We start from the raw sequence: 26,737 nt of genomic DNA, 5'->3' as shown, positions 1-26,737 counted from the left end.
GGATCTCAGAGTGGGTGGGGACCCAGGCAGAGTCTGTGGGTGGGGATAGCTGAGGATAGGGTAGATCAGGGCAAGTCGTCCACAATCCTAGACCAGGAGAATCCGCTTTCCGTGCGGGAACCGCCGCGACTGGCAGCCGCCGAGGGGCAGGGTGTGCCAGGCTCTCCATCCGGACCCAAGGGTACCTGCTGCGAAAGCTCGCGGCCACCTGGACATCCGCCCTTCGGCCCCCAGGGGCACGTTGGACCCAGCCGCCAGCACAGGCTGACGTCACGGACACCCTACACAGAGCGCGGTGGCCGTCCCGGGACCGTGAAACTGGGGGTACCAACCAATCCACGCTTAGAACCCCAAAACTGATTTCTGGGACTCCAGATTTAGTGTCACCTCATTCTCCAGAACAGTCAGCTAAGGGGCTTCCACCACTAAGGGGCGGGAACTCGCCTGGATCGGGGAGGTCAATCCAGTGACGTCACTGCCAAAGCCTCCGTGCCCCCCTCCCCCTCGCTTTTGGTTTTTGTGGGTTCTCCGGGCCCGAAGACCTTTAGCCCAAGACGCGCCACCCAGACCCGACCCCTGTCTAGCTCTTGATGGTGCCGAACAGAGGAAGGTGGAGTGGGGGTCTGCGTCCACACGGAGGGTCTCAGAAAAAGGGAGTGTGTACGTGGAGGGTGTACGCCCCTTTGGGAGTCGCCGCCCGCCCCCCCCCCCCCCGCCGGGGTCTCTGACCACCGATGGGGCGGGGATCGGAAGATTGCTCGGGAAAGTGGAGGGCGAACTCACGATCGGGGGCGAACGCGGAGACTCGGGGAGGGGGTCCTCACAGCTCCAGGCCTGGGGTCCCCCGCCCCGCCCGCTCGCCTCGCCCCGCCCTCGCCCCGCCCCTCCTTCCACCCTGGCCCGCCCTCTCCCTCCTCCCGACGCCTCCTTCTCCCGACTCGCCCGGCGCCGCTAAGTTTCTCGGCTCCGGACCGCGCACCCAGCCGGGGCCGGGCGCGAGCCGAGTCCCCGCCGCCCCGTCCCCGCGTGCCCGCGCGCGGACCCAGGGTCCGGTCCCGGCCCCCGCCGAGCCATGCTGTGCGGCGGCTGGAGGAGGTGCCGCTGCCCGCCCGAGGAGCCCCCGGTGCCGGCCCCGTTCGCCGCATCCCCCCTGCGCCAGCCCTCGCCCGCGTCCCCGGACGGCGGCACCAGGAGGCCCGGCCCGCGGGCCCTGAAGAAGATGGGTCAGTGAGGCGCGGGGCGGTCCGGGGTGGGCGCCGGCTGGCCCCAGGGGCCCGGCCCGGGAGGGGCTCGGCGTTCCGGCCAACCGTCGGCTTCCCAGCTCCTCGGGTTGGGGCACTGTGTTGGGAATGCCAGCACTACCCCCAGTGGAAGTCCTACCTGGGGTCACCCGAGGTGCCCAGTGTCCATTGCTCCCCACTAGGAGGCGCCCATGCGGCGTGCTGGAGCTGGGATTTGGGCCGGGGGGGGGGGTATGTTTGGGGTCGCCGGAGGGGAGGGGGTCAGGCAGAGAAAAGCAGGAAAGTTTTGGGGTATCCCTCACCCCCCTCCCAGCAGCGTCTAGGAGGGTGTGTGGGTACTCCAGGGCACCTGGGTTCCCAGCGGCTCACGGGAGGGATGAGCTGTTTGCGGCTGGCCTCCATGGAGGAGGCTGGCCTCTCTAGGGAGCCCTTCAACCTTGGGGGTCCCCCGCAGCTGCCACAACAAGGCGCTGGTGGGCCTGGCCTAACTAGAGGGAACACTGTCAGAAACTCTAGGTCCCCAGCTCAGGAGTAGAGTAAGGAATATTCTGGAATGTACTGGAAAGTGAAGGAATGTACTGGATATTGGACATTAACCAGAAGTCTCTGAGCATCGGGGGGCTGTACCTGACAAGTGAGGGCATGTCATCCTCCTCACCTCTCTGGGAAGTGAGTGACATAATCCCCATTTGACAGATGATGAAACCAACTCAGAGAGTCCAGGAATTTGTCTATGACCACACAGTGAACAAAGGATGCTCGGGCTGGGCTCCACTGGACTCTCAGAGTCTGGGCAAAGTGGGACTCAAGATGTAAAGAGCTAGCCAGGCACTGGTGGCTCACACCTGTAATCCTAGCTACTTAGGAGGCTGAGATCTGAGGATGACCGTTCAAAGCCACCCTGGGGAATGAAAGTCTGTAAGACTCTTATCTCCAGTTAACCACCAGAAAACCAGAAGTGGCACTGTGGCTCAGGTGGTAGAGCGCCTGCTTTGAGCTGAAGAGCTGAGGGACCAGAGCCCAGGCCCAGAGTTCAAGCCCCACAAAAGACCAAAAAGGTTGTAAAGAGCTGTACACCTGAAGCAATCTATGTGTTGAACTCAGGACTGGGTCTCTTTCCCTGAGCTTTTCTGCTCAAAGCAAGTGCTCTACTACCTGAGCCAAAGCCCCATTTCCAACTTTTTGGTGGTTAATGAGTCTCAGGGACTTTCCTGACCAGTTTGCCTTTAAACCATGATCCTCAGAGCTCAGCCTCCAGGGTAATTTAGGATTACAGGTGTGAGCTATGGGTGTCCAGCAGAACTGCACATTTTGAGCCAGAATTCAGTGTTCCCATTGCTAGCCTTGCCTTCCCCGACCCGCTGCCCCTTCCTGTTATGTGTTCCCCTTGAGTTTGCTTCACACTGACTGTTCTGAGCCCTGTGCTGTTTACAGAAACCTAAGATGAGATCTCTGGTTTGACCTCCATTCAATCAAGCCTGTGGCTGCCCTGTGTGAATGCCTGTGTGCTGTGTGTGCGTGCGTGCGTGCGTGCATGCGTGTGTGTGTGTGTAAGTCAGACAATGGATCCATGGAACAAGACCTGGGAGGGGGTTAAGTGAAATGCTGGGGGCCCTGCTGCACCCCAGAACTGGAGGGATCCTGGAGTGGACCAAAAATGAGCAGGTGAGGGCTAGATCCTCAGCCCTCCTCCCCCATGGAATTATAGACTTCATTTGGAGGACAGCAGGGCCCCCAGAAAGATCTGTGGCAACAATAATGTGACTGTGGTTGTGAGTTATGGGCATCCACAGGAGTTAGGATAAGGGGTGGTGGGGGCTCACATTTGGGCTGGTATAAGGGAGGTAAGTTCCAGAAGCCTCTAGGAGATAAACTGAACTGGCTCTGTAATGGGGGTCTTTCTCTGGGCTTAGACACAGTGTGGTTTGGGGAGGGGGGCACATGGACAGGTGACCCGCGCTGAGCAGGCTGTGGCTCTGTGGAGCAGAAGTAGATCTGGGACTCAGCCCCTACTGGGTGAAGGATGCTGCTGAAGACTGAGCTGAGGCTGGGACCCGAGGCTCAGGCACGAGGCTGTCTCTCCCATGCCTTCTTGCTGAGCCCCATCCTCGGAGGCCACAGACAAGAATTCCAGTCTTGCCCTCAGGCACCCCACATAGTAGGCTGAGACTTCCAGACACGTAATTACTGCAGCACCCGACTCAGCAAGCACCCTTCCACTGAATAAGACTGCCCAGGAGCGCAGGGCACCTCGCCAGGGTGACACTATCGGGAACTATGTGGGTATTGGAATGTTATCTGTCACTAGCCTGTCCTGCTGAGTGACTGCTGAGTGACCACTGAGAGAGGCATGAGTCTGTGGACAATGCCCCTCTCCCAAGTTATGCTGAGCCAGGGTCAGGGTGGGGACAAAACCCGGGGCTCCTGGGGTTCCCACCCACGTAGTGTCAGCTCCCTGCAGAGCCTCTGCTCCTCCCCAGAGACTCCTCATCTCCAAACCCCGCCTCTGCCAGCACCACACCTCTTGGGCAAAGAGAGAACAAATCTTATTTCAGATCAGGTCAAGGAACTGGGGCAAGGAGAGGCTCAGAAGGACCCTAGGGAAGAACTAGGCCTTTAGTGCCACATAAGGGAAGCAGGCCAAGGAGGGATATTGGGGAGACCTCACTGAATGAGAGCCAACCGTGCAGTCCTAGGCCAGACCACTGACGTGGCAAGAAACATTAGAGGGTATCAGGAACAATGTTGTCCCTATCTTGACTTAGTCCTCATCCTGCTTAGACTTCAGGTACCCCAAGGGGAAACGTGTATCCCCAGTGACTAGAGAAACTGGACACAGAGGGGTGAAACCTGCACCCAGGCTTGGCATATGATGGAAGGATTGAGGAAGCATTTGGGGACTGGAGATGTGGCTTGGTGGTAGAGTACCTGCCTAGCAAGTGTGAGGCTTTGCGTTCAAACCAAACTGGGCCTAGGCACTGTCACTGAGCTCTTTTGCTTAAGGCTAGCACTCTACCACTTTGAGCCACAGCACCATTTCCATTTTTCTGGTGGTTAATTGGAGATTAAGAGTCCCATGGACTTTCCTGCCTAGGCTAGCTTTGGACCATGATCCTCAGATCTCAGCTTCCTGAGTAGCTAGGATTACAGGCCTGAGCCACCAGCGCCTTGCCTCAGCCCTGATTTTATTGTGCACTTTTTTCCTTCCTTTCCTCCCTCCCTCCCTCTCTTCCCTAACCTCTCTTTCTCCACTCTTCTTTTCCGTCGCCTTTTGGTTTTATGGTAGTTTTGTCGTAGCAGTATTGGGCTTAAACTCAGGCCTTTTCCACTGAAAGCTAGTACTTGAAGGACACACCTCCACTTCCAGCCTTTTGGTGGTTAATTGGAAATAAGAGCTTCATAAATTTTCCTGCCTGGGCTGGTTTTGAACTTCAATCCTCAAATCTCAGCCTCCTGAGTAGCTAGGATTACAGGCATGAGCCAACAGTTTCCAGCTTTTCTTGATTTTTAGACTAAGTCTTGCCCAGGCTGGTCTCCTGCTTCAGCCTCCCAAGTGCTGAGATTACAGGTGTTCACCACCACACCCAGATCAACGGTGCTGTTTGTTGCAAGATTTAACGAGTTCTAATTAACACCAGTATAGTACTGTCCTAAGTACTCTTTGTGTATTATCTCCTGGAAAGTTCCCAACCTCTAGTGGTAGGCTTTACCATGAGTATCTTTTTATAAATGAGGAAACTGAGGCTGAGGATGCTGGATAACTTGCCCAAGGCTCAGAGACAGAGATTTGATCCTTGGCAGTGTAAACCCAAGTCCAGACTCCTAATACAAGAAAGGAAAGACTTGTGTAGGAAGGGCATGCTGCTCTTCTCTGCCACCCTATGGTAGCACAGCCAGCATTCAAGGGTATGTATCCCTTGTCTAACGTAGAAGATGCCAGCTACATCTGACTCTCAGATGAAAAACAGATAGTTTGGAACATATTTTTCTCTGTCTTTCTGTCTATATCTTTCTGTGTGTGTGTGTGTGTGTGTGTGTGTGTGTGTGTGTGTGTGTGTGTACCTGTATGTGCTGGTTTTGAACTCAGAGTCTGTCCTTGAGCTTTTTTGCTCAAGACTAGTACTCCACCACTTGAGCCACACCTCTACTTTTGGCTTTTTGGTGGTTAATTGGAGATAAGCGTCTCACAAACTTCCTTGTTTGGCTTTGCTTTGAACCTTTGAGCCTTAGACCTCAGCCTCCCAAGTTTCTAGGATTATAGATGTGAGCCACTGATGCCCAGCTCTCCTCCTCCCATTTTTGTAGTGATCCGGAGCAGCCTAGGGCTAGACTAGTACTCTGCCACTGAGCCACACCCCCAGCCCAATGCAACAGAACCCAAAAGTGTTTGCTATTTGTCTGAAATTCACAGGTAACTAGCACCCTGGGTTTCATCCAGCCATCCCATCTCCCCAGCTCTGTGCCCTGATGCTCCGCCCAGACCCCTAATCCCCCCAATAGGCAGAGGGCTGAGTAATCATAATCTTGTCCCCACCCCTCTCCCTTCTGGTCTGCACATACCACCAAATGCCCTGTGGACAACGGGTCTCTCCTGATGGCTGGCAAGGGACAGCTCCTGAAGGGTGAGTGAGGCTGGCAGTGTGGAGGGGGGTATCTTCAGAGGATCTCACTCTAGCAGGGGCCTGGCTGGAGCAGTGGGGAGGGCTGTGCAGGGCCGCTCAGGGTATGGCCAAGGCCGGCCCTGCCACGCCCTGTACTCCCCTCTAGCCTTACCTCTCCACCCATCCCTGTCCCGGCCAGACCTTTTGTGCCTGTCCTAGCCAAATAGGGAAGGTGCTGCACCCTTGCCTTCCTGGTTCACAGACCTCCTGGGACCGCCCTGCCTGCCCTTCCTGCCTTTGTTGATTTTTTGAGGAATGCCCACCTCCAGCCTTGGTGTGGCAGGCTGCTGGGATGGGGGAACCATGCTCAGTGCCTTCCCACTGGGGCTGCTGCGGGCCAAGGGATTTGGGTTGGAAGGTGCTGGGGACCTCAGCCATTAGGTGTTCTCTGCCAGCCACCAGGAAACGCTGTGAGCTGCATGTCTCACATTCCTGCACCAGCCTGCATGCCCTTCCTGAGCGGCACTGGGCTCACACTGCCTGTTTGCTTTTGCAAGCTGCAGGCCTTCCTCCTGCCCATCCCCACACCCCACAAGCACACACACACACTGCCCTGCACACACCTGCCCTGTACACACCCTGCCCCACACACACCCTGCTCTGCAAGACACCCTGGCTAGAGTCCCACCCCTCCTTACACATCCTGCCCTGTGCATACCACTCGCTGGTAACACACCCAAGCCTGACAACATGAACCCCTCCCCATAACCTGCTGGCCTCTGCCCCCCACATGACCCTGTATCCAGCCTTGCAGGAGGCCACTGGTGGTGTTTACAGCATGCATAGCTTACTCCAACCCAGCTTCAATGGCACATCTATGCCAGGGTGGGATTCAGGGACCCCTGCCAGCTCAGGCATGGGGCAGGCTCCTGCCTTTGGCTGTGGCCACCCATGCGCAAGTCCAGATTGAACACCCCCAAACTGCCCTGGTGTGGGCATTCAAAAACTCTAGGCCCAAGATAGGCAGTGAGCTCAACAGAGGTATGTGAGCCCCAGATGACAGTGCTAAATAGGGCAGAGGTGCCTCAGGCTTGGCAGGGAGGACAGAGCAGAAAACTGCAGAAGTGCTGAAATGCCGGGGCAGAGCCCTGCCTCTGCTCTTCTGTCATTTTGAGTACCCATGACAGGCCAGACCCAGGATTCAGTGCTGCATGCTTTACTCTTTGCCCTTTGAGCTTAGACTCAGAAAGCTTCATCCACCATTGACCCACCTGGTGACAGAGGTAGCTCCATACCTCTTATGTTTATTGAGATGATAATTCCACATGCTATATAATTTATCCACTTAAAGTATAAGTGAGCTGGGCACTGGTAGCTCATGCCTGTAATCTTAGCTGGTCAGGAGGCTGAGATCTGAGGATCAAGATTAGAAGCTAGCCCCAGCAGGAAAGTCCATGAGACTCTTATCTCTCATAAACTACACAGAGAAAGCTGGAAGTGGCCCTGTGGTTCAAGTGGTAGAGCACTAGCCTTCAGCAAAACAAGTTCAGGGATAGTCCCAGGCCCTGAGTTCAAGCCCGAGGACCACTCTCCACCAAAAAAAGAAAAAGAGAAATTGAGGTGAAGTATATATAAACTTGGCCATTCTAAGGCTGGAGATATGGCTCAGTGGTAGCATGCTGCCTAGGATACACGAAGCCCTGAGTTCAATCCCTAGCACTGAGAAGGAAAAAGAGAGAAGGAAAGATCCACCAACCTATTTCTAAGTGGCTAACACACTGACACTAGTTATATTCACACTCTTGTGCTACCATCACCGTTACCTACTTCCAAAGCTTTATCCAAGTCCCAAACAGAAATTGCATAACCACTGAGTTGGGCACCAGGGGCTTATGCCAGCAATCCTAGCTACTTAAGAGACTGAGATCTGTAGGATTGCAGTTTGAGGCCAGTGTGGGCAAAAATTTTGCTGGACTCCATTTCCAAAATAACCATCAGTAAGGCTGGAGGTATGGCTCAAGAGATCAGCTAATTAAACAAGCTGAATGAGCACAAGGGCCTTAAGTTTAAACCCCAGTACCCCCAAAAACAAAAAAAGAACGAAAGAAAAAAGTAAAAAGCAACTCTGTAATTACTAAGCAGTAACTCCCCATTCCTCCCTCTGCCAGATCCTGGTAACCTCTAATCTTTCTGTCTCTGAATGAGCCTGTTCTGGGGGACTCAAATTAGTAGACTCAGACAGTACCTTGGATCTGGATTCTTTCACTTAGCATCAGCTTTTCAGGGTTTGCCTATGTTGTGACATGTGTCAGGTTTCATTTCCTTTGAAAGATCTAGGTGTCACATTTTCCTTAACGATTCACCTGTGATGGAGACTAAGGTTCTTCCCATCTTCTGGCTCTACCCCCTTTTTTCCTTCTGTCACTTCATGGTTATTCCCCCACCCACTCAGTAGAGACTGGCCCTGGCTGAGATAGGAAAACAGATGTGAGAGGCCTGTGCACCTGTTCAGAGCCTGTAGGAATGAGCTAGAGGCCACATCTGGGGGTGTGGACTTGTGTCCTAAGGGGCTGGGTGGAGAGCCAGGGCCCTCCCAGAATCCCTGCTCTGGGTCTGAGCCTTCTTCTGACCTGGCCTTTCATCTCTGTTGGCCCTCCGAGCCTTTCCTGTCTGATCCTGGGCCTTTCTCCAGCCGTGGTTTGTTTGTTTACTTATATAGTTTTGTATATATGTGTGTGTTTGAGAGCTAGGGCCAGGGCACAGTCCCTTAGCATTTTTGCTCAAGGCTAGTAGTGCGCTCCCTCTTGAGCCACAACTCCATTGCAGCTTTTTCCTGGTTAATTGAAGATAAGAGTCTCCAAACCTTTAAACCTTGATCCTCAGATCTCAGCCTCCCAAGTACCCAGTAGTAGTACTAGTAGTACAGACACAGCCACTAGTACTGGCATGAGTCTGGCTCTGGCCATGGTTTAGAAGCACTCTCCCAGGCCGTAGCCCCTGGCCTGGCCTGGTTCTGCATTCATTCAAGGGTCAGTGCCACTTGGGTGGGCATCTTGAAATGTCACCCCTCCCCTAATAGACTTTAGCATTGTGGGGAGGATGATAGGAGCCCAGGAGCAGGGACCCCTCCAATGAGGAAGCCCTGGGGACTGCTTGTCTCATGGTTGTCTGTTTGCAGAATCAGTGGACAAAGCAGGCCCACTGTGACTCACCTCCATTTCCTGCCTTAGTCATTGGCCAGCTCTCTCCACACCCCCAGAGGCTCAGCATCAGAGGACTGCTGGGTTGGTGGAGGGTGACCTCAGCGGCAGAGTGGGATGAAGGGGTGGGGCCTGGTATGGTAGCACTGCCACTTCCCCCACTGTCCTGCCCCCACACTGCCGTGTTGTTTCTCAGGAGAGAATTCAGAGACTGTCTGGCTGTGGCCGGAAGGTGACAGGGGACTAAGGGAAGTCTGGCAAGTCCCCTGACCTGGCTTTTTGTCTGGAAAGAGGGTTTTACCTCCCCTTTCTGGCTGGGAGCACTGTAAAACAGAATGCCACAGCCTAGACTCTGGAAGCCCCTTTAGAGCTGTTAGGGTCCACAGGAAACCATAGCCACCTAAAGAAGGCAGATCTCCTTTCCTCCTGAGACCCTGATTCTCCATCAAACCATAAGGTAAAGAATTAAAATATGAATAAGCAGGCTCCACCCCACACCTGCTGGCTGAACATCTCATCATTCCAATGCCAGCCAGAGCTGAGAAACCCTGACCCTAAAAGACCTTACCCAGAAAAGATGAGGCAGGGCCAGCCTGGGCAGATTCACTTAGCCTGGTCTGTCTGTCTGTCTGCCTGCCTGTCCTTCCATAAAAACACTGAAGCCAAGCAGACAGGAGCACTCCTGTCTGCCCTCCGGCTTATTAAAGTCTGAGAGAGGTAGGCACTAGGACGTAATCCTAGTTCATCAGGAGGCTGAGATTTGAGGATTGTAGTTCAAAACTGGCCATGGCAGGAAAGTCTGGGAGTATCTTATCTGCAATTAGCCAGTAAAAAGCCAGAAATGGAGCTGTGGCTCAAGTGGTAAAGTGCCAGCACTAAGGGACAGCATCTAGGCTCTGAGTTCAAGCCTCAGTACACTCTCTCTCTTTCTCTGTCTCTTTCTCTGTCTCTCTCTCTCTCTCTCTCTCACACACATACACACACACACATTTGTGATATTTTGGTCTGATGATGGTGGTATTTTGGTTTGGCTTTGCGGGGTTGTTTGTTTGAGAAGGGTCTTTCTATGTAGTCCAAACTGACCTTAAACTCAGATCCTCCTGCCTCAGCCTCCTAAGTGCTAAGACTACAAATGGGTACCGTCATACCTGACTTGGTCTTTGTTGCCATACTGGGTTTGAACTTAGGGCTGTTCACTTGTTTGGCTGGTTTGCTTACATTTTGCAGCCATGCCTCCAGCCCAGCTTTTTGCTGGCTATTCTGGAGATAGTCGCACAGACTTTTTCTTCCTGGACTGACTTTGAACCATGATCCTCCAGATCTCATCCACCTGAGTAGCTAGGAATATAAACGTGAGCCACTAATACCTGGCTTTTTTAAAATTATTATTATTGAAAGAAAAAGTACAGTTGGTGATCAGTGAGGGAGAACTCCCATTTGAGAAGAAATCAAGGAAGGCTTTCTTAGAAGAGGTGGAACTCTGCTTGGAACTCAGCTACTAGAAACAGAAGGGGGGCTGGTTGCCGGTGGCTCACGCCTGTAATCCTAGCTACTCAGGAGGCTGAGATCTGAGGATCTCGGTTCAAAGCCAGCTGGGCAGGAACGTCTGTGAGACTCTTATCTCCAATTAACCACTAGAAAACCGGAAGTGGCGCTGTGGCTCAAGTGGTAGAGTGCTAGCCTTGAGCTGAAGAGCTGAGGGACAACATCTAAACCCAGCTTTCAAGCCCTACGACCAACAACAACAAAAAAAGTCAAAAGAGACTAAGAGGCCCTTGAGTTCAAGCCCTACTATAGGTGTGCGCATGCACACGCACGTATGGGCATACACACACACACACAAAAGGAAGAGAGACATTGGTGTTTTTTGTTTTTTTGGAGGGGGTCTAGTCGTGGGGCCTGAACTCTGGGCCTGGGCGCTGCCCCTCAGCTCTTCAGCTCAAGGCTAGCGCTCTACCACTTGAGCCATAGCGCCACTTCCGGCTTTTTTCTTTTTGCTTATGTGGTGCTGAGGAATCGAACCCAGGGCCTCTAGCATGCAAGGCAAGCACTCTACCACTGAGCCACCTTCCCAGCCCTGCGAGACATTATTAAGTTTCATTTGGCCCCAGTGGTTTTGGGTTTTTGTTTTTGTAATTTGACTTAGTTGCCAACATTAAAAAATGTAGAGGCTTCATATCCGATCCAGATTCCTGTCTCATGGAAACTCCAGGCCCCGTCCACCCCTGGCTGGCCTCTCGTCCACTCCTGGCTGGCCTCTCGGGAAGGGTGTGGGCTCTGGTGCAGTGTACCTAGTTCCCACCATTCCTAATATCTCAGCTCGGGGCATTTTGGTGTAGACTCCTGTGAGGTGTTCAGATTAGGCTTTAACCAGGGGTTGGTTCCAAAACCCACCAAACTTCTGCAGATTGTTTAGGATTGCTATTTAATTGTGGATTTTACTGCAGAGGTCTCTATGTTATGGATGGACAGCACATGGCTCAGAGCAGTCTTGTAGTGTCACCAGCGCCATATAACTGGGAGATGACAGAATTGGGCTTAACGCCTTTGTTTTAATTCTTCTTCGCCCAGAGCACTTGCAGGGAAAGGAAGAGGAAGAAGGAAGCCGTGGGAGGGCTGTGCTGACTGCTGCAGTCTCACTGTGCAGGTGGGGCTGTACCTGGAATCTTTGTCCTCGACCCTGCAGCACAGTGGCCTCTGCTGTCCTCTTTGTTCTTGGGAAACCAGAGGCAAGGAGCTTGGGTTGCAGCAAGACAGATTTAGGTTAGATAGTGAGACTTCTTTCCTGATGGCTCCAAGTTTCCCATCAAGGGAAAGGCTAGCAGGTCAGCAGTGGCTCGCTCACACCTGTAATCCTAGCTACTCAGGAAATTGAAATCTGAGGATTGTGGTTCTAAGCCAGCCAAAGCAGGAAAGTCCAGTGACACTCTTTTTTTTTTTTTGGTCCGGTTGTGGGGCCTGAACTCTGGGCCTGGGTACTGTCCCTCAGCTCTTCAGCTCAAGGCTAGCGCTCTACCACTTGAGTCACAGCGCCACTTCCGGCTTTTTTCTTTTTGCTTATGTGGTGCTGAGGAATCGAACCCAGGGACTTGAGCATGCAAGGCAAGCGCTCTACCACTGAGCCACCTTCCCAGCCCTCCAGTGACACTCTTTATCTCCAATTAGCCACCACAAAGCCAGAAGTGGAGCTGGGTCTCAAGTAGTAGTGTGCCAGCCCTGAGCTTTTGAAAAAGTTAAGGGACAGCATCCAGGCCTGTCAAGTTCAAGTTCAAGCCTGAGTACTGATTTTTCTTTTTTCTTGTCTGTCATGGGGCTTAAACTCATGACCTAGGCACTATCTCTGAGCTCTTTCAATCAAGGCTAGCACTCTACCATAGAGCCACTTCCAGTTTTCTGGTGGTTAATAGGAGATGAGAGTCTCACAGACTTTCCTGCCCAGGCTGGCTTTGAATTGCCATCCTCAGATGTCAGCCTCCTGAGTTGCTAGGATTACAGACATGAACCACCAGCGCTAGAACTGAAACATTTTAAAAGGCAAAGCATGGTTGGTGGCAGACTCGGAGCTTGAAGGCTTTGCTGGGGTGGGGGTGGGGGGACAGGAGGAGGGCCCTAAGTACCAGGCACTAAGTTGTCCGGCTCTGGGCACTACCTAGACGGCTGGCTTGAAAGGGAAGGAAGGCCTGCTACTGGCCCATTTGGTGGGTGGAATTAGGGGGTGCAAAGCTTGTGATGATGGCAGCCTCCTGTTACAATGAAGTGAGGAAGAAGGGCCAACCTGGAGGGGCAGGAAGTTCACTGAAGAGGCCTGAGTTTGGAGAGGCTCTGGGAGTGGGGCAGTGGGTCTTCGCTGGGTGGAGGAAGATTCTGATAAGGCCAGGCCCAACACCCCAGGCCGCTTCGGCTCCCTGCAGGCCTGACAGAGGATGAAGACGTCCTGGCCATGCTGCGAGGCTCCCGGCTCCGCAAGATCCGCTCGCGCACGTGGCAGCAGGAGCGGCTGTACCGGCTGCAGGAGGACGGCCTGAGCGTGTGGTTCCAGCGGCGCATCCCGCGCGCGCCCTCCAAGCACATCTGTGAGTGGCACCAGGCTGGGTGGCACTGGGCTGGGTGGCAGGTACGATCCTGGGCCTCCCGGGCACCATCTTGACCGGCCCTGCCTGCAGTCTTTGTGCAGCATATCGAGGCTGTCCGCGAGGGCCACCAGTCCGAGGGCCTGCGGCGCTTCGGAGGCGCCTTCGCCCCTGCGCGCTGCCTCACCATCGCCTTCAAGGGACGCCGCAAGAACCTGGACCTGGCGGCGCCCACGGCCGAGGAGGCGCAGCGCTGGGTGCGCGGCCTGGCGAAGCTGCGCGCGCGCATCGACGCCATGAGCCAGCGCGAGCGGCTGGACCAATATCCTGCTAGAAAAGAGGGAGGGCGGACAGGAACCTGGGGAGCCCCCAATCCCTGGCCGGCCATGGCTCTGCCTTTAGCAACAGCCTGAGATTAAATCCCTGATCCTCCAGGCTGGGGATGGACGCCTTCACCCTGGCCTGCTAAGATCCCTTCATGGGGTTTGGAGGTGGAGATGGGGGCTTTCTAGCTTGGAGAGCACCAGCCCAAGGACAAGATGTTGCTACTGTGCTCAAGGAGGACACAGATTGATGAGAAAGTGCCCAAGACTCCAGGTAGTGGTGACTTACCTGTCAGTTACCTGCCAGCCCATGGGTGGAGGGGGCTCAATCTATTGGGGTTTTGTTTTGTTTTTCCTGAGCATCCATACCTGGATCCACTCCTATCTGCACCGGGCAGACTCGAACCAGGACAGTAAGATGAGCTTCAAGGAGATCAAGAGCCTGCTCAGGATGGTCAACGTGGACATGAATGACATGTACGCCTATCGCCTCTTCAAGGTGAACCCAGCCCCTGGCCCAGCTACTGCTTTGCTGTTCCAGCCTCCTCGTCTTCCAGTTGTGTGTGTGTGTGTGTGTGTGTGTGTGTGTGTACCAGAGCTTGAACTCAGGGCCTGGGTGTTGTCTCTGACCATCTTTTTGTTCAAGGCTGATGCTCTACCACTTGAACCACAGCTCCACTTCTGGATTTTTGCTCCTTAACTGGAGATAGGAGTCTCACGGACTTTCCTGCCTGGAGTGGATTCAAACCCTGATCTTCAGATTTTAGCCTTCATGAGCCACTGGCAAGAGGATCCTCCACCTTTTTCTAGAAACTGCCTGCTTCTCCCAACAGCAAGGCAACATCTGGATCTGGTTTCCCCTCCCCTGGGGTTGAGGGACCAGAACTTTCCTCACCCTCACATTCATTCCTATAGCAGAGCTGTTTTCATGTCCCCAGTCTATAGGGCACAGCTGGTACATGTGGCCACGGGTGGCTTGCACACAGGAACTGCAGATGCAGGCACACCCCCTTCTGTGAGGATGTGCAATCCTTCACAGGTGTTTGCCTAGGAGCTCTGAGACACAAAAGCATGGGCACTGCATCTGTGGGTGGGGTGGGCTATGTGGCAGACACCTGTGTGGGTGCTGTGGCACCAGCCTGTAATCCTGACAGGAGAGCCTTGGCACCAGTACCCAGGCTGACAGCTGTATATGGCTGTTCCATGAATTCCTCATTCGTTTATTGCTCCTTGACCAGGCATGTGAGTCAGGATGGTGATATGTACACACAAAGGGACATGGTGACACTGGGGTCAGACCTGTCCCAGGGTCAGCATTTTGGTCCCACATCTTGATTCCTGGGGTAGGTCATGGTGCAGAGGGACAGGCACAGAATCTGAGAGGTCTTTCTAATAATCCTAGCCCTGTGTTTCACCAGGCACATGGGCTTGAGTGACCCAGGTCTTTTTTGTACTTTTTCCACCTGGGAAATGCTTTGACAGTGCTTTGACAGTGATGATGGATTATGGAGTGTGTCAGTGGGACCAGTTTTCCAAGGATGTCCCCTCCTCTGAGGCCTGCCTCCTCTTCCCAGGAGTGCGACCATTCCAACAATGAGAGGCTGGAGGGGGCTGAGATTGAGGAGTTCTTGCGACAGTTGCTGAAACGCCCGGAGTTGGAGGCCATCTTCCGCAGGTATTCAGGCGAGGACCGCGTGCTGAGCGCCCCAGAGCTGCTGGAGTTCCTGGAGGACCAGGGTGAGGACGGTGCCACCCTGGCCCGTGCTCGGCAGCTCATCCAGACCTATGAGCTCAATGAGGCAGGTGGGTCTGGGGAGATGGGGATTGTCAGCACAGCTGTCTTGGCAGTTCTGGTTTACTAGCCAGGTGGGCTCTGCTATCAGTGGGCTGGGGTGCCATCCTGGGCTTTTTTGTTGTTGTTGTTGGTCATGGGGCTTGAACTCTGGGCCTGGGTTCTGTCCCTGAGCTCTTCAGCCCAAGGCTAACACTCTACCACTTGAGCCACAGCACCACTACTTCTGGCTTTTTTTGTTTATGTGGTGCTGAGGGATTGAACCCAGAGCCTCATGTGTGTGAGGCAAGCACTCTACTACTGAGCCACCTTCCCATCCCATCCTCGGCCTTTTCCCGTGACTCTTTCAGAGGATTCTTCCATACTTCCATTGGAGTAGAATCACTCCAATGGGTTCACCTCACAGGGTTTGAAGATGAAGCAGCATAGCTGGAAGTAGAGGTGGGGTTCAAATGATAAGAGTACCCTGAATTCAAGTCCCAGTACTGGCACAAAAACAAAAACAGATACAAAAAACAGTTGGACACTAATAGCTCACACCTGTAATTCTAGCTACTCAGGAGGCTGAGGTCTAAAGATCGAGGTTTGAATCCAGCCTGGACAGACAAATCCAAGAGACTCTTACCTCCAGTTAATCAGAAAAAAAAAAGCTGAAAGTGGAGACATGGTTCAAGTGGTAGAGTACCAGATTTCAGAGAAAAAGCCAAACAAGGGTGTGAGGCCTGAGTTCAAGCCCTAGTGCCAGTAAAAACATAAAACCAGCAACAACTACAACAAAAGCCGGCATAGCTTATATAGTTACATAGTCCTCAGTAGGGAGTCTAGTTGTTGCTAAGTCAAGGGATCCACAGAGGTATTTAGGACTATAAAGAGAACCCCTGTGGCCTGACCCTCTTTCCTGTCCTTGCCTGCAGCCAAGCAGCATGAGCTCATGACACTGGATGGCTTCATGATGTACCTGCTGTCACCCGAGGGGGCTGCCCTGGACATGGCCCACACTTGTGTGTTCCAGGACATGGGCCAGCCCCTTGCCCACTACTTCATCTCCTCCTCTCACAATACCTATCTGACCGATTCTCAGATTGGGGGGCCCAGCAGCACCGAGGCCTATGTTAGGTACCATGTTGGGCGAGTCTGGATCAGGGGAGGAATATGGGACTCAACCCCTACTCTGGGCTTCTTGGGCCTACCTGGCCCAGCCTGTCCATTGTCTTGGTTCATATGTCTTCCCATCTGCAGGGCCTTTGCTCAGGGGTGCCGCTGTGTAGAGCTGGACTGTTGGGAGGGACCAGGAGGGGAGCCTGTCATCTACCACGGCCACACACTCACCTCCAAGATCCTATTCCGAGATGTGATCCAAGCTGTGCGTGACCACGCATTCACGGTGAGCCCCTGGGATACCACACCCTAGCCCTGGAGCCTTCCCTTTGCCTTACCACTTGCTGGCTTCCTTTAGTCCTTTCAAAAGCAAGCCCAGCCCAGAGCATCATTTATTCACCAAGTGCTTCAGGGATAGTTGGCTAGTGGGGGAGAGTAAAGCTGAGTGAGATATTTCCTCTTCCTACTCTCATGAGAAACAAATGTATTAACATTACCAAAATTCCAGAAGAAAACCTTAGGGGTGGGGAAGGCCATTTAATCAACTTCCAAATTAGAAGTATAGCAGTGCCATCTAGCTAAATATTGATGGTGCACGCCTGTAATCCTAGTTAGTCAGGAGGCTGCGATCTGAGGATCCACATTCAAAGCTAGCCTGGGCAGGAAAGTCCGCGAGACTCTCATCTCCCATTAACTACCAAAAAGCCAGAAGTGGAGCTTCAAGTGGTAGAGCACTAGCCTTGAGCAAAAAAAGTTAAGTGAGACATCAGGGCCCTCAGTTCAAGCCCCAGTACCACACAAAACCTTTGCTACTTCTGTTGAGATTTTCAGACCCCATGGTTAACAAGAGAGGGGGTAGTATTAGAACATAACTGAATATTCAATGTCATGAACACATAAAGAACATTTATGAAAGCCTTTCCTGCAGCTGTTCTCAGCCTCCCAAACAGTCAGCTCTCACACACACACACACACACACACACACACACACACACACACACACACACACACACACAGAGGTCCCAGGGTGGCCCACATCCTGTGAACAAGGTTCTTTTCAATGGATTCTCCACTGCCCTGTGTTTGCCTGCCTGTCCAGGCAGGGGGACTGGGTGGAGGGGAGGTCTGGGCTGGGGGAAGGTGAGTGGCTCTGAGCTGCTGCCTTTCCCCCCACAGTTGTCCCCATACCCTGTCATCTTGTCCCTTGAGAACCACTGTGGGTTAGAGCAGCAAGCTGCCATGGCCTGTCATCTGCGTACCATCTTGGGAGACATGCTGGTGACAGAAGCACTGGACCTCCAGAACCCGGAGGAGCTGCCGTCTCCAGAGGTAATGCACCCCGACCTCCAGCAAGGGGATGGGGTGGGAGGGAGATTCTGACTGGGGCTTACTACCCCTTCTGGCTCAGGCCACTCCTCTGGCTCAGTACTTCCCACCTTTCTCTACCTTGATCCTTTCGTGTTCCTCTGTTCACCTGACATCCAGCACACCTCTGTCCTGCTGTTTTCTGGCTCTCCCTTCCTGACTAGACCTAACGCCCTCTTTTCCCTGGTATTCAAGGCCTTCTATGACTGGGCCTGCCCTGGTTGCTTGCCCTCAGTGGTTCTCTGCAGATTCAGGCAGTTCCACCTCCAAGGTGTGGGCTGACACTCTTCTTCACCTGTACCTCTCTTCCCAATTGTCTGCACTTGCCCAGTGCCACTGCTTAGAATTGTGGCTCAGTCCGTAGGGTTGGAATATAACTTAGTAGTAGGATTCTTGTCTAGCCTGAACAGGACCCTAGGTTCCATCCCTAGCACTGCAAGAATCAGTCAGTAGGGCTGGGAAGGTGGCTCAGTGGTAGAGCGCTTGCCTTGCATGCATGAGGCCCTGGGTTCGATTCCTCAGCACCACATGAGCAGAAAAAATAAAAAAGCCGGAAGTGGCGCTGTGGCTCAAGTGGTAGAGCACTAGCCTTGAGCTGAAGAGCTGAGGGACAGCGCCCAGGCCCAGAGTTCAGGCCCCACGACTGGAAAAAAAAAAAAAAAAAGAATCAATCAGTAAATACAGAGTTCTAGCTCAGCTTAACCCTTTCCATGGCCTTCTGAACCTCCTCATCTCTCTGGACAGATGGCTTTCCTTCTTTCCTCCTCTCCTCTAAGCCCAAAGCATTTAATCCCACTGGGTGCTGAACATTTTCAAGTTCTTGTGAGGACTCCCTTCCCAACGCTGAGCACACAGAAATGTTGTCTCACCTTTTGTTTTCTTTCAGATTCCAGGGTTTGAACTCTGCTGGCTTGCTCCCAGCTTGAGCTCTTCTAGCTCAGCATTTTGCTGGTTATTTTGGGGATACTGTAGACTTTTCTTCCCTGGCCTGTCTTTCAACCATGATCCTCCAGGCTTCAGCTTCCTGAGTAGTTAAGATTATAGGCGTGAGTCACAAGCACCCAGCTTGACTCACCTTTATGTGGAGGATAAGATTGTGTGTGTGTGTGTGTGTGTGTGTGTGTGTGTGTGTGTGTGTGTGTGTGTGTGTGTGTGTGTGTGTGTGTGTGTGTGTGTGGCTGTACTCCCAATTGGCTTTTTTACGCGTGGATGGCAGTTTACTGCTTGAATAATGCCTCATTCTGACAGTTAATTAGAGATAAGAGCCTCAAGGATCTGTCTGTGTCTCAACTGGATCTGAACTCTGATCCTCAGATCTTAGCTTCCTAAGTAGTTAAGATTCTAGCCAGGTGCTAATGGTTCATACCTGTAATTCTGAGTAGTTACGATTCTAGCCAGGTGCTAAAGGCTCATGCCTGTAATTCTAACTACTCAGGAGGCTGAGGCTCGTGGTTCCAAGCCAGCCAGGCAGGAAAGACTGTGCGACTCTTATCTCCAATAAACCACCAGAAAACCGGAAGTGGCGCTGTGGCTCAAGTGGTGGAGTGCTAGCCTTGAGCTGAAGAGCTGAGGGACAGTGCCCAGGCCCAGAGTGCAAGCCCCACGACCAAAAAAACAAAAAGCAAAACATGAGCCACCAGCATTTGTCTTGAAATATGAAAATAATTGAGCAGGGCGCTGGTGGCTCATACCTGTAATCCTAGCTACTCAGGAAGCTGAGATATGAGGATTGGATTGTGGTTTGAAGCCAGCCCAGGCAAGAAAGTCCATGAGACCCTTATCTCTAGTGAACAACCAGAAAACCAGAAATGGTGCTGTAGCTCATGTGGTTGAGGGCTAGCTAGCCTGGAGCAAAAGAGCTCAGGGACAACACCCAGGCTCCAAGTTTAAGCCCCACAACCGACCAAAAAACAAGAAAGAAAAATGAAATATGAACATATGAAAATAGCAACCAGATGCTGGTGGTTCATGCCTGTAATCCTAGCTACTTGGGAGGCTAAAATCTGAGGATTGAGGTTTGAAGCCAACCTGTGCAGAAAACCCCATGGCATTCTTCTCTCCAATTAACCATCAAAAAGTTCAAAGTGAAACTGCGGCTGAGGTGGTTAGAGTGCCAGCCTTGAGGGAGGGAGAAAAGTCAAGGGAGAGTCTGAGGCCTTGAGTTTAAGCCCCAGTACTGGCACGTGTGTGGGTATACACTCACTCACTGCTGTGAAAGAGCTATTTTGAAGAGGACTCCTTTTCCTTCAGTCCTCACTGCCTTGCTCAGGGTAAGGGCTGCTGCATCTGAGTTACAAAGACTTGCTGTAAGCTGTCCTCCATTCATGGCCTTGTGGTCATTCCCCACTTTTTCCTGTGAGAAGCATCATTCTTCCTATTCCTACCCTCCTCACTCAGTGATGTTTGACGAATGACCAACCACCGCCTGCTCTGAGGGGCAGGAGGGCTTCACCTGTCCAAATTGGCCTCTACAGCAGCTGAAGGGCCGGGTCCTGGTGAAGGGGAAGAAGCTGCCGGCTGCTCAGAATGAAGATGGTCGAATCTTATCAGATAGGGAGGAAGAGGAGGAAGAAGAAGAGGATGAAGAGGCTGTGGAGGCTGCCGAGCAGAGGCGGCGAGTGAGTGGGCTAAGTGGGGACTGGGTCCTACTGCTAGGAGTGGGTAAGGTCAGAAGGATAGGGAAGGAGGACTTGGGAACTTGAGCCAGGGGGCCTCCACTGACTCTGGTCTCCTAGGCCAAGCAAATCTCCCCTGAGCTGTCTGCCCTGGCTGTGTACTGCTGTGCCACCCGCCTTCGGACCCTGAACCCTGGGCCCAGCCCGCCACAGCCCTGCCAGGTCAGCTCCCTCAGCGAGCGTAAGGCCAAGAAGTTTATCCGGGAGACAGGTAGGAGTGTGCTATTGGGCATCTGCTAAGGCGCAGTGGGTGGGTGCAGCTCCCAGGGAATCGAGGGGTCCTGAAGTTGGTCTCCAGACAAGAGGGAGCATGATGAAGTCAGGAGGATCCTAGAGAGGACCTCCACTTGGGGAATGAGGGCCCGGTGCTGGGCTAACTTTAGGGGAGAACCCTAGGCTGGAGAGAGGCTTTATGTTGGCCTTCACAGTGCTCATTGCTGAGTGGCAGGCCAAACCCAGAGGGGATGGTCAGGCCATGGCGGGGGTTGGGAGAGCCCAGCAGGAAGGTGTGGGATAAAGGAAGGTTTCCTGGAGCAGGTAGATGATACCTCAGAAGACACATCACCTTCAGGATCAGGAGGAAGCAGCCAATGAGGAAGGGGAGGGGACTTCCAGAGACTGAATAGGTTTTCCGATGGCTGGCAGCCATGACCTACACGTGTGGTTGGAAGGGTGTGGGCAGAGTGAGTAATGAGTTTCATGGAATGTTAGCCTGATGCCATGAGCCAGGCTATGTGACACAGGGCATGCCTGCCCCTGCAGGGCCTTAGCAGCTTCCTCGCTGAGCCCCCTAGGTCAGAAGAGAGTGAGGAGCTGGGGAGAGGGAGTTCACAGCTCCTGTCCCCAGGAAGCTATCGGCCTGGGCACTGGGCAAGGGACACCCTCAGGGCCTGTCACAATCCTGGTCCCAATTCTGCCTTAGGGAACAGCTTTGTCAAGCATAATACTCGCCAACTGACACGTGTGTACCCACTGGGCTTGCGGATGAACTCTGCCAACTACAGCCCCCAGGAGATGTGGAACTCGGGCTGTCAGCTGGGTAAGTGTAAGCTGCTCAGTTGGGTGGTCTCTGGGCAGCCATGGGCAGCCTCAGCAGCAAGGGGGCCACATAGCCTTTTTTTAATTTTTTTTTTTTTTTTTTTTGGCCAGTCCTGGGGCTGAACTCAGGGGTTGGGCACTGTTCCTGAGCTTCTTTTGCTCAAGGCTAGCACTCTACCACTTGAGCCACAGTGCCACTTCTGGCTTTTTCTGTTTATGTGGTACTGAGGAATCGAACCCAGGGCTTCATGCATGCTAGGCAAGCATTCTACCATTAAGCCATATTCCCAGCTCCCATATAGCCTTCTAGAAGGCTTCTAGATGTATTTTGGTGACAGCATTTAAAAACTAGAAGCTAGATGCTGGTGGCTCACGCCTGTAATCCTAGTTACTCAGGAGGCTGAGATCTTAGGGTTGTGGTTTGAAGCCAGCTTGGACAGGAAAGTCTATGTGACTCTTACCTTCAACAAACTACTCAGAAAAAGCTAGAAGTGGTGCTGTGGTTCAAGTAATAGAGTGTTAGCTTTGAGCAAAAGAAGTTCAGGGCAGCACCCAGGCCCTGAGTTCAAGCCCTAGGAGTACCATAAAAATAAATAAATAAAAAGCTGTCAGCAATATACGTAGGGACATCAAAGCAGACTCATTTGTTCTTTTTTTTGTCAGTCATGGGGCTTGAACTCTGGGCCTGGGCGCTGTCTCTCAGCTCTTCAGCTCAAGGCGAGCGCCCTACCACTTGAGCCATAGTGCCACTTCTGGCTTTTTTCTGCTTATGTAGTGCTGAGGAATGGAACCCAGGGCCTCACGCATGTGAGGCAAGCGCTCTCCCACTGAGCCACCTTCCCAGCCCCACTCATTTGTTCTTGACAGTGTAAAGCCACATTTTCTTTTGGGGCTGGTAGTGGGGCTTGAACTCGGGGGCTGGGAACCATCTCTCACCTTTTTCACTGGAGGCTGGTGCTCTACCACTTGAGCCACAGCTCTATTCCTGGCCTTTTTGGTGATTAATTGAAGATTCAGGCTTTCTCATCCAGGCTGGCTTTGAACCAGTCCTCAGATCACAGCCTCCTGAATAGCTAGGATTACGGGTGTGAGCCACCAGTGCCCGGCAAAGCCACATTTATACTAATTTTTTTTTTTTTTTTGTGGGTTGTGGGGCTTGAACTCTGCATCTGGGTGCTGTCCCTCAGCTCTTCAGCTCAAGGCTAGTGCTCTACCACTTGAGCTACAGCGCCACTTCCAGTTTTCTGGTGGGTCATTGGAGATAAGAGTTTCACAGGCTTTCCTGCCCAGGCTGGCTTTGAACCGAGATCCTCAGATCTCAGCCTCCTGAGTAGCTAGGATTACAGGCATGAGCCACCGGTGCCCGGCAAAGCCACATTTTTATGGAGATATAAATTAAGATTCTCTGCTCCCATTTGCCTGCCATATACACAGTCACCTGGCAGTCCCACTAAGTCAGCCCTGAAGAGGTGTCTGGGGAGTATGGTCCCCACGAGGGTAGGTATGAAAACTTAGCCCTTCAGGCCATGGCTCTGACCCAGACCAAGGTCTAGCTTTGACTTCTACCCTAGCTCCACCCTCCAGCCATAAGGGATGCTGAAACAAGATACAGGTGACAGTGGGGCCTGGGTCTCCTGGCTGCCATAAAACCTTCTCTGTAAGTAAGGGCAACACTGACTGATCAAAATGTGCATCACAAGGCCCACTGTGGAGCGGAGCCAGTCCTCTCTTGCGCATAGTTGTCCCTTGAACCTGAGCAGTGAGGTGAGAGCCACTGAAAGTCCCTGTGCAATGCTTCTGTCCACAGTGGCCTTGAACTTCCAGACACCAGGCTATGAAATGGACCTCAATGCAGGACGTTTCCTCATCAATGGCCAATGTGGCTATGTTCTGAAACCTGCCTGCCTGCGGCAACCTGATACAACCTTTGACCCTGAGTGCCCCGGACCCCCCAGAACCACTCTAACCGTCCAGGTCAGTAGCCTGGTCCAAGCCCCAGGCTGGGGTCACCACTAGCTCTGCAGTGGTGCCAGTGTGAAAAACAGGAATACAAGGGAGGCCAAAGACTGGCCTGCCATGAGGGTGGCCTGAGCATTTGCATGTGTTGGAAGGTCAGCCTGAGTATTGAGGGTCAGGGGCCTCCAAGGGTGGGGGAGGGCATGTGGATGCTGCCCTCTCCACCTCCCACAGGTGCTGACTGCCCAGCAGCTGCCCAAACTGAATGTGGAGAAGCCCAGCTCCATCGTGGACCCCTTGGTACGCGTGGAGATCTACGGAGTACCAGCAGACTGTGCCCGAAAGGAGACTGACTATGTGCTCAATAACGGTGGGTGGGCTAATAGCAGAGAGGGGGACTGGGTAGGCCTGGAGTCAGCGACCCTGACAGCCACATCTGTATCATAGGCTTCAACCCTCACTGGGGACAGACCCTGCAGTTCCAGCTGCGGGTCCCAGAGCTAGTGCTGGTCCGGTTCGTGGTAGAAGATTATGATACCACCTCCCCCAATGACTTTGTCGGCCAGTTTACACTGCCACTCAACAGCCTGAAGCAAGGTTGGTTAGAAATGCATGGGGAGGGAACAAAGATGGGGCCCCAACTTGCCAGGCTCTGCTCACCTTTGTTGCCTCCATTTCCACTGGGCTGAAGACCAACCTGATACCAGGCTGCTCTCCCCCGCAGGATACCGCCACATCCACCTGCTGTCCAAGGATGGGGCCTCACTGTCCCCAGCCACACTCTTCGTCCATATCTGCATCCAGCACTCTTGAAGGCCTGACTGACCTTATGTGGTTCTGAAGGGGGCCAGTCTGCATCACCCATGGAGCCCTATCCTCTCAAGTGAGGGATCATGGGAGTTCCAGCCCTTCCTGCTCACCAGGTGCTGGTTTCACCTGGGTGTTGAGGGTTGTTTGGCTTCTCCTGGGGGACAGTGTGAGCTATCATGTCAAGCTGCTCACTGGACCTCAGAGGGCTCCACCCTGGGGCCTTCAGATGGCCCCAGCCTCCCTGGTCCTCAGCCACCCCTGACCACCTCTTGGTGGCCTCTGAAAGCCAGGCCTGCTGTGAGCCATCAGCCTTCCTAGCTGAGCTATCCTAGCCTCCTTCCCCCGAAGGGGTACAACCAACCACACTGCCCCTGTCCGGGGCATTAGCTGTCCCCTAATCCCTCCTTTGCCCCAGATTCTCCTGGTCTCTTCCCTCTGGCTCTTGAATTTGATCTCCTATTCACTCCTCTCCCTCTCCTTCCGTTTGGAAGCCAGAAGGGAACACAGGTGGAGCACTGGGGAATCTGGGCAATACGTTTGTAACTTGTTCCATAGAAGAGCCCTAGAGGGCGGTAGGAAAGTATTTAAAATAAAGCAGCTTACGTTGACTTTACCAGCCCTAGTCTGCAACAACTCTGTGGCACTCCCCCCCCCCCCCCCAACACACACTGAAGAGGGACTGGCTGGAATAAGCGTCCCTTGGGCCTCTTCCCCCAGAGGGCCTGACCTAAAGACAGCAGAGACAATGGCAGTCACCACAGGAGATGTCATGGCTCAAAATAGCCTTGACCCTTGCTCTTGGCTTAAGCAGTTACCACCAGTATTGCAAGAATGAGTACACTAATTTACAAGGTCATGTTTCCTGCCACATATGAATGACCTTAAATGGGGGAGAAAGGCAGGGCCCTGAGATATTATTTTCCAGGCTAAGCTGGTTTGAGGTCTCTGTCTATTCAGGAGGACAGATCCCAGGACTATGAGCTACTTTCTACTAGCCAACCAGCTTTGGAACTACAGGCCTGGAAAATGGCAGTCTGTCAGACAGCCTCTGTAACAGTGCCAGGAAAAGTGGGAGACATCAGGTGACAGGAAGAGAAAATCCTGGGCCCAAAGCTGTCACAAATGGGCTTTTTATGAGACTAGCTGAGGAAGGCACCAGTGGCTTACCTGTTATCCTAGCTACTCGGAAGTTTGAGATCTGAGGATCCTGGTTTGAAGCCAGCCTAGGCAAAAACTCATTTCCAATTAACTACCAAAACAAAAGCAAAACAAAACAAAACAAGCACACAACCCCCCCCCCCCCCCCCGAAATGGAGCTGTGGCTCAAATTGCAGTGTCAGCCTTGAGCAAAAAAGGAACAATGTCCAGGCCTTGTGTTCAAGTCCCAGAATTTGTGCGTGTACACACACACACTACTAACTATAGACAGAACTATGGTATTTTAGGTCCTACCAGGCAACAGCACCAGTTTGGGACAGGGCAGAGAGCCTGACGCCTGGTAGGGGGGAGGGTCTGAGCTTGGCCCCAAGCCCTATAGGAACAAGAGCCCAGGGCAGGAAGTGGCACTGTCTCAAGCAGTAGAGCGCTTGCCTCACGCCCAGAGTTCTCAGAGAACTCAGAGTACTCAGGCCCAGAGTTCAAGCCCTATGACCGACCAAAAAAAAAGAGCCCAGGGCAGTATATACCTTCCTATAGCTCCAAGACCTGAGGCTGGAAGTGCTGGCTTCTCCTTACTCTTGGTTCCCGGTAGTGTTATTTGGTACTGATGAATTTGTGTCTAAAAAGGATGACCAGGATCTAAGGCAGCCTGGAAGGAATGGGCTGGCCAGCCCCGGGCCCTTGGTGCTTGTCAGGAGGACCAGGCAGCCAAACTGCAGCTTCAAGATGGGAAGCAGCCCAATCCAATTCCTTTTTTTTTCTTTGCCAGTCATGGGGCCTGAACTCTGGGCCTGGACGCTGTCCCTCAGCTCTTCAGCTCAAGGCTAGCACTCTACCACCTGAGCCACAAGCCACTTCCAGCCTTTTCTGTTTATGTGGTGCTGAGGAATCAAACCCAGGGCCTCATGCATGCAAGGCAAGCACTCTACCACTGAGCCAACTTCCCAGCCCAAATTCCAGTTTTTTTTTTTATTTTTAGGCTGGTCCTAGGGCTTGAACTCAGGACCTGAATGCTGCCCCTGAGCCTTTTTGTGCTCAAAGCTAGCATATCTACCACTTGAGCCACAGTGCCACTTCCAGCTTTTTCTGTGATTAAGTCTCAGGGGATTAACTGGAGATAGCCTCTCATGGACGTTCAGGCCCTGGCTGGCTTAGAACCATAATCCTCAGCCTCCTGAGTAGCTAGGATTATAGGCATGAGCCACTAGCGCCTGGCCCAAGTCCAGTTTTATAGTATATGAAGAATATGAGTTTTTTGGTTCCCACAGGGCTCAGGTCAGGGTCCAGCTGAGGATCCTGTTAGGTGTGTACCAGACCTGGGCCTGAGCCCCTACTTCTTTTTTTTTTTTGTCGGTCATGGGGCTTGGACTCTGTCCCTCAGCTCTTCAGCTCAGTGCTAGTGTTCTACCA

General features: G+C 53.0%; 1 protein-coding gene across 1 annotated transcript; it reads left to right on the top strand.

Moving 5' to 3' along the window:
- The first annotated feature begins 1,035 nt into the window (after positions 1–1,035).
- Positions 1,036–24,782, top strand: Plcd3 (phospholipase C delta 3). Its single transcript, XM_042671175.1, has 15 exons — positions 1,036–1,223; positions 12,954–13,115; positions 13,206–13,434; positions 13,805–13,934; positions 15,010–15,238; positions 16,142–16,343; positions 16,467–16,611; positions 17,502–17,654; positions 20,165–20,308; positions 20,426–20,576; positions 21,288–21,404; positions 23,211–23,377; positions 23,594–23,729; positions 23,807–23,956; positions 24,084–24,782. Exons 1-15 carry the CDS (start codon positions 1,073–1,075, stop codon positions 24,170–24,172), a joined length of 2,355 nt encoding a protein of 784 aa, XP_042527109.1. The 5' UTR covers positions 1,036–1,072; the 3' UTR covers positions 24,173–24,782.
- Positions 24,783–26,737: the final 1,955 nt, after the last annotated feature.

This window comes from Dipodomys spectabilis, unplaced genomic scaffold, assembly GCF_019054845.1.
Source record: "Dipodomys spectabilis isolate Male_0828 unplaced genomic scaffold, ASM1905484v1 ptg000018l, whole genome shotgun sequence".
NCBI lineage: Eukaryota > Metazoa > Chordata > Mammalia > Rodentia > Heteromyidae > Dipodomys > Dipodomys spectabilis.
Note: the sequence above shows the minus strand (reverse complement) of the source record. Positions and strands in the feature narration are given on the sequence as shown.